General features: G+C 39.2%; 2 protein-coding genes across 2 annotated transcripts; one reads left to right on the top strand and one right to left on the bottom strand.

Annotated features, from left to right (window-relative positions):
- The first annotated feature begins 26 nt into the window (after window positions 1-26).
- Window positions 27-8,714, top strand: LOC140574259 (glutaryl-CoA dehydrogenase, mitochondrial-like). Its single transcript, XM_072694039.1, has 12 exons — window positions 27-108; window positions 794-918; window positions 2,467-2,502; window positions 2,667-2,807; window positions 2,944-3,006; window positions 3,349-3,519; window positions 4,317-4,446; window positions 5,673-5,889; window positions 6,376-6,479; window positions 6,708-6,833; window positions 7,539-7,699; window positions 8,124-8,714. Exons 2-12 carry the CDS (start codon window positions 816-818, stop codon window positions 8,195-8,197), a joined length of 1,326 nt encoding a protein of 441 aa, XP_072550140.1. The 5' UTR covers window positions 27-108; window positions 794-815; the 3' UTR covers window positions 8,198-8,714.
- Window positions 8,715-9,938: 1,224 nt separating this feature from the next.
- On the bottom strand, window positions 9,939-12,454 carry syce2 (synaptonemal complex central element protein 2). Its single transcript, XM_072694040.1, has 5 exons — window positions 12,390-12,454; window positions 11,959-12,045; window positions 11,774-11,862; window positions 11,441-11,636; window positions 9,939-10,130 (listed from the first exon to the last, which is right to left on the bottom strand). Exons 2-5 carry the CDS (start codon window positions 12,040-12,042, stop codon window positions 9,939-9,941), a joined length of 561 nt encoding a protein of 186 aa, XP_072550141.1. The 5' UTR covers window positions 12,043-12,045; window positions 12,390-12,454.
- Between the last annotated feature and the right edge of the window lie 242 nt (window positions 12,455-12,696).

Raw genomic sequence — 12,696 nt, forward strand, 5'->3', positions numbered from 1 at the left:
CCGGTCTGACGTAACCGACGTGCTGACGCTAGAGTGTGGACGTCGGGCTAGTTTCTGGGAGCTGGGACTGCTGCGCTGTCTCTTCTATTGGAGGTGAACTACCCTGAAGTGAGTCTACAGATCTTATTAGATGTGTGTGCAGGGCATTATCAGCGTGTCGGTGCTGCTGCTGCGCGGTCGAGTTAGCTAGTTAGTTAGCTACAATTAGCTAGCTAGACTTAGCCTGGCTAGCTAGCTAGCATAGGTGTCATACGAGCGACCTGTGCAGCTGACGGTAGGAGGCACGTAGCTGACTAGAGCATGTTGGAGAAACTTGGCTAGCATATCTAGCTAGCTACAGTTCTACGAGTTTGTCTGCAAGAATGTCTAAAAAATGTGCCCACTGTCCAAAAATGTCGTTGTTTACTGTGTGTACGTTAAATACCGATGTTCTGCAGTGAGTGTCAGTTTAGTCTACTGGTAGAAAAGACGTGAACTCGTCAAGCTTTGGTCTGTAAAGCATACGGGTGTGAGCTAGCAAAGCTAGACACCAAACTGTGGCTTAATGTGTCGGTGTGGGTCAGTGACCCCAGCTAGAGTCTGTTAAAACGCTGAGTTTCACTGCTGTCCTGTTCCTATGTGTTATGCAAGACCGGTTTGCCTGCTGACAGCATGTGAGGGTTACCCAACAAGTGTCACCTTTAAGGACAGCTCCAGATCGTCCGTCGCACCTAACCTAATCAGCTGTCTCTATTAATACTAATTAAGAGTGTCTGTGGCCTCTTTTGTGCCTTTAAGGTAACTTGTGTTTCAGTTTCAGAGGTGATCTGCTCAGCATGGCTTTAAGAAGCGCCGTGTCTCGTTTCCTCGTGAAGCCTCAGAGATGTGTGGTCACTTCAGCTGTCAGAGCTCAGGGCACTGCGGCTCCTGCTCAGCAGGGTGAGGTTCCCATTTTCCTGATTTCACATTCGCATTCAAATCAGACAAATCTGACGAATAGAAAATGCATTTGTTATGGTCATGTTAGGATCATGTGTGTTAATATTCCTAATAAATGCTTATTTATGGAACTGATCTGCATTTTCAACACCGAATGATAGTTATTGGTTTCAATAATGAAGTATAAACAGCTGTGGGGACTTTTCATTATTTATCGTATGTCATTACTGTAATGAATCAAGTATTAGCAGACTCGTGTTCCTCCAAATTTTGAGCTTTCATTACAATCTGTGATTATAGCAATAGTGATCAGTATACAGGCCATTGGTTAAATGCACCCTCAGTTAAAACATGCTTTAAACCCCTTGATCTCTTGGCTTGTCTTCATTATTCAATAGCTGCTATAAACTATAAGCTATTCATTAACTGCTATGAAACTTTAACGTAGGGCAGGGCGACATGGTACAAATACCATATCACGATATTGAAAGACATTTTTTACGATAGGGACTGATTATTAAAACTGCTATTCGGATACTCTCCCGTTCTGGGTACAGTTATTTTATTCAGAATGTGCTGCACTTTATCTAATTAAACCAGTCTAATTACACTGTTTGTGATGAAGCAATTACCTAATTTATCTCAATACGATAAAAAATCATTATATTGCCCAGCTGTACTTTAATGTACGTTGTTTAAGGGCAAGGAATCTGAGTATGAACCTGCATACAGGTTACTGCATACAAGTAATATATTATTTTCACTTTCATTTGGAAGTTAACTCATTCTTCTCTTATGACGTTACACCAAGGACAGATTTTCACCTTCATAGTGGACATAGCGAATGAGTATTTGATCGTTCAACATTATTCCTGCTTTCGGCTTGGAAATGTGTTCCAAAATCACTGTTACACATTTCTGAACTGATGTTCTTCCCCTTTTTGGTGGATTATGAATGGTGTGTCCTTTAGAAACGTCCTTGGTTATTCTTTATAGCTTTTAAAAAGATGTGTTCATCAGTTGTTTACTCTCCCAACAATGATTGTGCCGTTTAATGAAATAATTGGAAGCAATGGCCAATGCAAAAGATGCAATATGAAATCATTCAAATGAAGGAATCTTTTTTTTTTTCCATGGGCTCTGTTTTCATTAAAAGTATTAAAATAGATATTTATAAATAATCGTGGTCAAGTCAAACTCTTCTTTCAGTGGAAGTGAATGTAAACAGATGTAATTGCAGGTCATTTTGGAACATTTAAATTTAATGTAAAGAACAATTTTTTCGTTTCAAGTTAAGCTCTGTATATTAACTATGATACATATACAGACTCTTGTTGAACCACACTTTTATTGTAATTATAATAAATGATTATGAGTAAAACTATGTTGATGTCATCACTATGATTCATGGGTATTATTCACAAAAGAGCGTAAGTTTAATCATGTGAAATTATGTTTCTGTAATGAAGTATCATTCTACTTTCATACAATACCGCAAATGCTAAGTATTTTTTTTGCTTGCTGTATGTTATATTTTGGGCCATTCAGAGGCAGTGAAGGGTGAGAAGAAGCAAGTCAAAGCACGTGAGTTAATATTTTACAGTGTATTTTCTATATATGCATACAATTACAGAAGACCGGTGCAGTTTTACTGATATTCTACATTGTAAATTTCTTACACTGTGACTGATTACTCGGTTGATTACCATCATTTGTTTATGACCAAAATTCTATATATAATCCTTCAGCTAAAGTGCAGTTTAACTGGCGTGATGCTCTTGACCTGGAGGGCCTGCTAACGGAAGAGGAGGTCATGATCCGAGACTCCTTCCGCACGTACTGCCAGGAGAAACTCATGCCTCGCATCCTGATGGCCAACAGAAATGAAGGTGCTTGCAGGGCTTTGTTTGAGATCCATTGAAAGTGCCTCATTATAATTATATCACTGGTCTGTATTGATTGCAGTTACAGTTGTACTGGTTTCGGCTGTATTTATTTAATATGAATTGTCTTTATGTTTTCCAGTTTTCCACAGAGAGATTGTGAACGAGATGGGTGAGATGGGTGTTTTGGGCCCAACCATTAAAGGTATTTTAACTGTCAAACAAAAGCACGGTTTCAAATAATAAAGTATGTGCATGAGTGACCCAGATGATTGAGTGGTATGAGAAGTGGACTCTGTTCTCTTTTTGTGGGACTAAAGGTCTGCCTGAGGTTTACTCTTCGCAATGTGCAACCTTACCTTCCTTGTTTAGTGACAGTTACCTCTAAAGAGTGTGCAGGACAAATAGCAAAACCTGGCCAGTTGTTGAAATCTGTTATTACAGTTTTATTACATTGTATTGGCTTTTGTCTTCTTGTAGTATTACCTTACTATTCTGCTTGCTTTTTTCCCCCTCTTGCTTCTTTTTTCCCCTCGCTCTGCTGTAGGCTATGGCTGTGCCGGTACGAGTTACGTGGCATACGGGCTAATAGCGCGCGAGGTGGAACGAGTAGACAGTGGTTATCGTTCAGTAATGAGTGTACAGTCCTCTCTCGTCATGCACCCCATCAACGCTTACGGAACAGAGCAACAGAAGGAGAAATACCTCCCTAGACTGGGTAACACTGCAAATACACCAAATACTGATTGGAATAATTCCCCCTGACGTCCTACCTTACCGTAGTTAACCACACTCTGGTGGCTCTGAGTGTGGCCAACCCTTCTAATGAATGCATTCAGCCACTTTAAGTTGCACCCACTGCTGATACAGATGTGCAAATGTACACACACAGCTTGTCTAGTCTCTGTAGCGAATTATTGCCAATAGAATAGGACCCTCTGGAGCAGATATGCCTAATACCAGGCGTGAGCCAACCATTAGTGGAACTGTGCTCTCTGGAGTTATTGTGATCAAACCAATGCTTTTGGGATGAGTTGGGGTGGTGATCATGCAACATCCTGGCCTCACTAATGACCTTGTCGCTGAAGGCAATCAAATCCTTACAGCAATGCTCCAAAATCTAGTGGAAAGCCTTCACTGGACAGTAGAAACAGTTACGCCAACAAAAGCAGGATAAACTCCCATAGACGTCCATTCTTTACTAGAAATACTGTGATAACCTGAGGCCTTATTGAATAAAATGGTCCTATGTAATACAGCTGCATGCATGAGAATTTCCCCACTGTGGGACTAATAAAGGATTATCTTATCTTATCAATGCTTTTAAAACATCTGCACTGCACTTTTATTAGTGTACACTAATACATTTTAAAATAGGTGTTTTTTCTGTAAAATGATCGGTTAAACATAATAAGCACATAATTGGCACATGCTGATAGGATTCTTAGCCTAAAAGAGTTGTTGTTTTGTTTTGCTCTGCCCCTGTGGTGTATTTGATCTGACTGTGTCCGGCAGCACGAGGAGAGATTCTGGGATGTTTCGGCCTGACCGAGCCCAACCATGGCAGCGACCCGGGCAGCATGGAGACCAGAGCTAGGTTCAACCCGTCCAGCCGCACCTTCACCATCACTGGCTCAAAGACATGGTGAGTTTGATGTAAACACTGAAAACTTAAAAGCCCATTAACTAGAGCAGGAATGTGTGTTCATGCTTCATCAGTCATACAGTGGCATAACACATAACACAGTTTTGTTGACAGCAGGGGAATTTCACAGATTTTCCTGCACTGTTAAATGGTAAAAAATGAAATCTAAAATGAGTCATTTGAACAGAGAGGTTTGATGTGAAATGGCCTGTTCTAGGAAAACACTCCTGAGTTCACAGCAGTGGCGATAGGATTAAAGGCGATAGGGCGTCTTTTTTGCAACTTTCCAAGAGAAAAAACTCCCTTCTTAGCTTTCAATGGACGCCAATGTAAAAAGTATTCTATTGGTCCATTTGCCATGAAATTTTGACAAAAAGTGAAGATCCAGTGAAGTGCCAGATTCACATTATGTCAAAAAGTGAAAAATGGCCATACAGGATTTTTGTGTTACAGTATTTTTTAGTTAAAAATAATAAAAGATGCACTTCTGCATAGCTGCAAACCAAAGAACACGCCCCTCCCATCCTGCTGACGCTGCCTTAATTTTAATGGGTACTTTTAGTTTTGTTTTCGTTTTTAAAAGCTCTAGTTATTGGTTAACACAAAAGACAAAAAGTTAGCTGATGTGTATTGTAACACACTTATGTGCAGGGGATTCTCTCTCTTTCTAACCCTTTAGAATAACCTACAGTAACCTGCAGTGGTGATTTTGTGACTCTGCAGCCGTTAAGACTGTAGATTCTTATTTCTTCTTCACTCAGGGTGCTTTTAAATAGACAACGGTTCATATGACTGCCAAGTACTTTGCAGATACATTACAGACAACAGTGTTACCCTAACCACCCATTTATTATATTAGTTGACTTTCCCAAAATTTAATGTGGAAATTTGTATTACCTACACAAGTTTCAACAAGTTATGGCCGATTATGGCCACAGGCAAGACATTTGGGTCCAAAATTAAAAGGTAACAAACAAAAGAGGTGAACGGCATTTGCTATGGGGAACAGTTTGCTCAATTTACGACTGCTGAAGGTGAATGAAGTCATGTTAAACATTCTGTCATTTGGAGCTTTTGCCCACATGAGGGCACTATTCTCAAACTTTCTGGTGTCATTGTTTCTCTTGTGTTCTGGGCACAAGTGGCAGTGAGTCATCCGTCATGATGAGTGGTACTGCATTGTTTTTTTTCCCTTCTAAACTATGCAAACTGTTCTTCCTCCTCAGGATCACAAACTCCCCTGCGGCCGATATCTGTGTGGTCTGGGCCAAGTGTGATGATGGCAAGGTGCGTGGTTTCATTCTTGAGAGGGGCATGAAGGGTCTCAGCACTCCCAAGATCGAGGGAAAGTTCTCCCTGAGGGCTTCTGCAACTGGCATGATTGTCATGGATGACGTGGAGGTGCCAGAGGAGAACCTGCTGCCCAACGTGTCCGGCCTGGGGGTAAGAAAGCGCTTGGAGTGCTGTTGACCGAAGCCATATCTTATATTAAGGATTTCCATGTGGTACTTGTTCAAGAGCAATGGGGAAACTGGGTTCTCTTAACCTATGTCAGGGAAAACATTTTCCAAATGTCTTTGATTGTACTTTTAAAAACAAGTGCAGTTTTATAGTTTTTAAAAACTCAGGCATATGAATTAAAATCTGGTGTTTTGTGCAGAACATTGTTTTATTTGAGAGGACACTACACTGCAATTGTATTAGAAAGCGAAGGTTTTAAATATTTTGTAGTGTAAAAATATAGTTGCAGGAACTGAGAGCAGAGGACTATGGCACTCCAACACAACTTCTGAATTATATATGGTCGATTTCCATAACTCAAATCACATCTAAATATTACTGTATTAAAAAATCCTGGATACAGTTTCATAGTTAATCACTACACAGTTTGTAAAGTCACTTAAATCCCTGTTGGTTTCTGATCTTCAGGGTCCATTTGGCTGCCTAAATAATGCTCGCTATGGTATAGCTTGGGGAGCGCTGGGAGCGGCAGAGTTCTGCTTCCACACGGCTCGCCAGTACACGCTGGACAGGTGAGACCACTACTGCAGTCTATCTATTGTAAGCCAATCTAAAACATTTATGACCAAACATAAGCATGAATGTCTGGTTTAGGAAACATTAACTGTGAAACAAATATATACTACAGTGCTTCATAATAGGTAAAACAGCCTTCCCTAAGGGGAGAAACATGTATAGAAGCATGTGTGTATGTCTCATTCATCAGTTGTTCATCATTGTTCGTCTTTTGTCTTCACAAGGATCCAGTTTGGGGTGCCACTGGCCAGGAATCAGCTAATGCAGAAGAAAATGGCTGACATGTTGACCGAGATCACCCTTGGTCTTCAGTCCTGCCTGCAGCTTGGCAGACTTATCGATCAAAAGAAGTATGTCACCTATCTGACTATTCGGGGCTCGGTTTTCCAAAAGCGCCTAAGCGCGAAAATAATTTTTAAAGGGTTGATCAAGCATTACCTTCAACACTTTTTCTACCAATTTTTTTGTACAAAATGTACTTGGATGTACTTCTTTTCAGGGCTTTTCCTACCATATTCAGTGTGAGCAAGTTAGAATTGTTCAGTTCCAGACCAACAACAAAAAGCTTTTGATAAACAATGTGGAACGAGAGAGAAAGGAACCGTAAATTAGTTTAGTTTAATTACTTTGACTTATTAATAGCATACACAGCACAAATGTAAGTAAATAACAATAATATTATAATAAATCTAATGGTTAGCTTTGTGTTTTTTTATATTAAAATCATGTTTATATATATATATATATATATATATATATATATATATATATATATAGCCATTCATTTTTATATAAAATAGAATTTTATATTGTTTTCTTTCTTCTGGATCCTTAGATTCAACTTAGTGCTGCAAAATGCATGACAGGTAAGATGCAGCAAGGATTTGTAAAGAATAGCGAGGGTTGTAGGGTTCGACGTTCGAGTTAACAGATTTGAACAGATCAGAAAGCAGTCTGTGTTAGAAAGCAGTACCTCTAGTCTGTGATTTATGTTGGAGCTTGTATTTTCGGCCTGTAAAAAAGCATTTATTTGTATCCTGCTTGGCTCCCTCCAGAGCAGCTCCAGAGATGATCTCCCTGCTTAAGAGAAATAGCTGTGGGAAGGCCCTGGACATTGCAAGGCAGGCCCGAGATATGCTCGGAGGCAATGGGATTGCCGATGAGTACCACATAATCCGCCACGTTATGAACCTGGAATCTGTGAACACTTACGAAGGTGAGAATGATGTTGATGTACAACATAAAAATATATGTGTGGGACATCAGTTACTTAATGACCACAAGGGGTCAGTAAAGCTTGTAGTTATGGTTTGTGAATCAATGTTTATTTTGCATTTCCTATTAAATGTAACTAACAAAGCCAAAGAGCTATGAGAGGCAGTCCATTGCAGTGATTAACATTTAAGAGGTGCTATGCACAAACAACATACAATATATATGCTGAACTATACTAATGTTAAATACTTAATTTATAAGTCTGTGTTATAAACTTGCATTTTGCAGTCATTTGATGTGATTTTGTGACTATTCTATTTTGGATTTCCAGACTATAGAAGCTATACATCCTATATAATTAAAATATGGCATCCTTTTATGATCCTTTAGTTTTTATACTACATTGTTTTTCTTTTCTCTTGCAGGTACCCATGATATCCATGCCCTAATCCTGGGCAGAGCCATCACAGGACTGCAGGCCTTTACCGTGGAGAAATAAGCCTGTGCTACTGCTGCACTCAACAGGACAGAACTTGTACTACATTGAATGCTGCAGGCTTTTTCTTTGGTCCTACTCTGGTCTGTGGTAGCTGTTGTGCGTTCCTATGATCCCAATGGTTTAAAATCTTAATAGTGCAGATATTACATTATGTTTAAAGAGAAAATCTCTGGCTATTGCAAGTCTTTATTCAGTTTGTCACTTTATTAAATGTAATCATGTAAAGTAGGCCTTTACCTAAAAGCAGAGAATTATTTTTCTATTCTGAACATGGACATCCCTTGGACTGTAGTTTTGGCTTTTGTATATAGAGTGATGTACATTAAAAGAAGAGTGAGAGAGATAGAACAGTGTCATTGTGGGGCACAATAAAAAGTAGCAAAGTATTAAAGTAAAGGTCAAAATCTAAGAGTGTGTTGAGCCAAAGTGAAGCCTAATCAGCTCAAACAAGCATGTTATGCTAGTGTCTGACTAATTTACTGCAGGTAAATAAACTGAGTGTAATGTTTATTTTGGACATGCTATAGACCTGTCATTACTTTTACTCTTGTGCAGTAATATGTTGCTAAGTGTAAAACAGAGTTGATTTTATCTCTGAATTAATATTTTTTACATGAGCAGCATTGCTATGTACCAGTTGTATTTTACGTCACGCATGGTAAGAAGGAAATTAATGTAACTGCTTCTACTCTACTGCCTTAAAAGAATCAGAGTTTAGTGCACAACTGAGGTCAAGGCACAATGTCTACTTTATGTTGTTAAAACAGTTCTAATAAGTGATCACAGATTTCTTAGAATTAATAGAATACATGTAAAAATAGTCTTTTGAAATAGTTAGCAATTAGAATAATGCACAGTAATACGTTTGAACTTTCTCTAAGCTCTTCTATAATGGACATATTGGTCCATTGTCTTTCAACACTTATCCTAGTTGCGGGGGAAGAGGATTGTGTGCATGTTACCATGAAAAGTAAAAGAAAAAGCTGCAATTACCTCATGGACCACTGCTTTTCAATATTTTCAACATTTCGATATTATCCTGTCCTCGTTTTCTGATGGTCTGTGTGTCTTTAGTTAATAAACAGCTTATTATGTCGTAGGATTTATGACACCAACTGAACAGAATTAGGTTAAAAGTACTACTCAATGACCTTAAAAAAACCTTTATGTAGAACCATCTAAAGACCTTTTCCACCAGTGCAAAGAGCCATTTAACTGGGCGAAGAACTTTGTCATGGTTCTACGTAGAACCCTTAAACCTTTTTAAGAGTGTACTCAAAACAAAATGAATAGATCTTTAAATAGATAACTTTAATAAATCAAAAATAAAACTCAATGTATATTAATACATCCTCCCAGGCCTCTGTGACTCTTGGTACTTTGTTAACAATGTTTTAAATGAATCAATCAGTTACTCTACTGAAGAATCTGCCTGGCACACTGTCAGTTTTCAGTTTTAAACATTTTAATTATATTTTCTGACACCACCTCGTCTTCTGGGCTAGCAAGCCTACCTTTTTGTTTTTTTAACAAAAACAAATACAAAGCTGCAGTGTTTTTTTGCAAGCCAACTTATCACTGGATAGATATGCTAGATACATAAAATGAGTACAGTGTGGTTCTACCTTAGTAACAATTAAAGCAATTTCTATATTATTTCAGCATAGATTAGCCTCTTGTGGCTTTCAGTGGTGCTGTGGATGTTTTACGCACTGTGTATTTTTTGTATTTTTGTATATACCTATTGGCCAGTTTGCTGTAGACCTTTGTTAATGGCTGCCAGTGTCTGGCTGGCTCCATGCAGCTCCATGGTAAGCTGAGTGCTACGCTCCAACACTTCTGAGAGTTCAGTGAGCCTAGCCTCCATCCCCCGACTGTGCTTGTCATAATACTCAAACATTTGCTCTTTCATCTGCTGACACATCTCACTCACCTGCACAAACACACACAATATAGAGATGACGTTAGAAACCAATGGGCAAAAAGTCACGTTGATTATAATTTGATTGTCAACATATAATCCTAATTCAACCCCACGGCAACTCACCCAGGGTCTAATTTATCAGAAACTGATTAAAGATTACCCCCCCCCCCCCCCCCAATCTGTTTTTTTCTTTAAGAGCATTTTCAACTGCATCTTAAATTGAGTGTACCTGCTTATAATAATAATCTTGGTCAATCCAAAGCAATATGAATATGAATGTTATATAAAATAAAATCAATTAAATAATTATTCCTGAAATATTCAATCTCATATCATTTATCAAAAGTGAATGGATGTTCTGCATCCCTCCTTTACAAAGTATTCCTTTCCATTTTTTCGTAGTATGATTTTTCTTTTCGTGGAAAGTAAAACTGCCAGGCCCTGAGTCAGGGGTGGGGAACTGAGGGGCTGGAGTCCAGCACAGTTCAAGCTAAACCTGTTAACTAACTGCTGAGTTAAATCAGGTGTGTTTATGAAGAAAAAATTAAAAACTATTTAAAAACCTGACTGGAGTTTCTCACCCCTGCCCTGAGTGAATACCTTTCCAATCTTGATGGTCCAAATTTCCAAATGCAGAAACATACTTATTTCCCTATGATAAAGCATTATGTGGATGGTCAAGATAACCATCCATGTGCTAGGTCACTGCCTCCAGCATGCAATTTAACCAGCTGCTGGTTCAGAGTGAACAACATGCACATGGACAATCCTACTTACAGAAAGTAGGTATCATAACATCTCAAAAGTATGGTTTTGCATACATTCTGCATCTACACCCAATTTCCAGTACTTTTTCCTCTTGTCCTGATTATGGTTTTGTCCTTCTTTAGGATATCTGCCAAAGCCTGACAGCAAAGTATCCAGTAACAAGACACAGAGACCCTGCCAAAGCTGCAACCAGACTCCCAGCACAGTCAACTGTTTTAGAACAGTTGGATTTTCTAGGATTTGTCTTCTAAGAACAAATCATCCGCTTCCTCTATTTCCACAGACTAATTACAAAGGTGATTAAAAGCAGCAGGTTCAGGGCCAACTAAACTTCTTAACAAAGCATTCACTGACTGTAAGCTCTCGCGAGAGGCTAAAGCAGAGTTCTGCAGACTCACTACTATTAGTGCTTGTGTGTGAGTCCCACTTACCTAAAAGCTTGATGTCAGTTGCAAGAAAGAGATCAAGAAAATGATGTCCATATGAAATTAAGTTGCATTACTACAGAGCAAATGGTGTTCAAATGTGTGGTTTTAGACTATGAACAGTACCTTCTGCATGAGCTTTTCCTCAAAGCTGTTCAAGATTGTCTGGTCCATGGCCCTGCTCTGGTTGATCCTTTCAATAAGGTCTTGTGCTTTCTTCCCAATCTCATCTATTCTTGAGTTAACAGGGCTGGAGACACCATCATCCACAGGAAGGTTTACAGGTGAACTTCTACTTGACACGTTGATGCCTGAATCCTCGCTTCAACAAACAGAAGAGATGGAGAGAGAAAGAGAGAGACATGAATATTAGATATGATCACTGACTTTATCCTTCTCTTTAATCAGGGTACCAAAGCACTTTAAGATCTGGCTCAGCTTTCCAACAGTTTCACTCACCTGTGCTGCTCGTGGCTATCATCCAGGGTCACAAAAGACAGCGTTTCACCTGCCGATTCATATTCTATACTCTGCCCCTCTTCTGCAGCCTAAAACATGAAACATGTGCGTTAAACATGCGTTTTATTTGAATTCTCTCGAAGTTTTTAAATGTTTCTTGAGACTGCACAGCTAGCTAGTGCTACCTTTACGGGAACACGGTGAGGAGCAGCTTTAGGTGTCGACTGAAAGGTAGTGGAGCCAGGATGCCCAAAGAAGTGCTGAGCCATGACCTGTAAGACCATAAGCTACATCATGTAATCCATGTTGTTGTTATTATTATTATTATTATAACTTTTAAATGAAGTAGAGGCAGCTAAACCAGTGTTTTAGGCAGGTTTGGTTACGTTAAAATCTGGCTAGCTAGCTAACCAACCCTTAGCTAGCGAACCAGTTAGCGTTAGCGGTTAACGGTTAACGTTAGCTAGCTAGCTAACTCTACACAACAAAACTGGCCCAAATCCTAACCGAGTCAGCCATTCATTTATATAAAAAAAATAATATCATGTTTAAGCTTGAATTTGACATAATTCTAGTACAGTAGCTATTTAGCTAACTAGCACTAGCTAGCGCAAACCTTCTCGGTTCCAGTTAGGCTAACATTTCCAACGGCCTCCAAATCCGCGCGCGACGGACAACAGTACAAACGACGTTCGAGAATGAATCGAGTCGGGCGACCGAATCACTAAAAAGAATCGACTCCCATTCTTAATTAGAGGAAGTGATTCGTATTTAGTCGTGAACCATCGTGCATCGTGCCGGACATTTTTGGGGAAGGGGATGATAGAGTCATTTTATAAAACTGTATCTTGGTTAAAGTTGCCTCTGTGAAAGTTGATTCACAAGTGTTAGATGTTGGTGTACGCCTGGTTGTCCTGGATGAG

The sequence above is a fragment of the Salminus brasiliensis genome, chromosome 12 (genome assembly GCF_030463535.1).
Source record: "Salminus brasiliensis chromosome 12, fSalBra1.hap2, whole genome shotgun sequence".
Taxonomy (NCBI): Eukaryota; Metazoa; Chordata; class Actinopteri; order Characiformes; family Bryconidae; genus Salminus; species Salminus brasiliensis.

What these genes read in the sequence shown, in the direction of transcription:
- LOC140574259 (XM_072694039.1), top strand. Translation starts at nt 816, where the DNA reads ATGGCTTTAAGAAGCGCCGTGTCTCGTTTCCTCGTGAAGCCTCAGAGA. An exon ending in GAAGAAGCAAGTCAAAGCAC is followed by an intron (nt 2,503 to 2,666) that starts GTGAGTTAATAT and finishes ATAATCCTTCAG; the next exon opens with CTAAAGTGCAGTTTAACTGG. An exon ending in ATCTGTGAACACTTACGAAG is followed by an intron (nt 7,700 to 8,123) that starts GTGAGAATGATG and finishes TTTCTCTTGCAG; the next exon opens with GTACCCATGATATCCATGCC.
- syce2 (XM_072694040.1), bottom strand. Translation starts at nt 12,042, where the DNA reads ATGGCTCAGCACTTCTTTGGGCATCCTGGCTCCACTACCTTTCAGTCG. An exon ending in CTCACCGTGTTCCCGTAAAG is followed by an intron (nt 11,863 to 11,958) that starts GTAGCACTAGCT and finishes TTCATGTTTTAG; the next exon opens with GCTGCAGAAGAGGGGCAGAG. An exon ending in AGGAAAAGCTCATGCAGAAG is followed by an intron (nt 10,131 to 11,440) that starts GTACTGTTCATA and finishes GTGTTTGTGCAG; the next exon opens with GTGAGTGAGATGTGTCAGCA.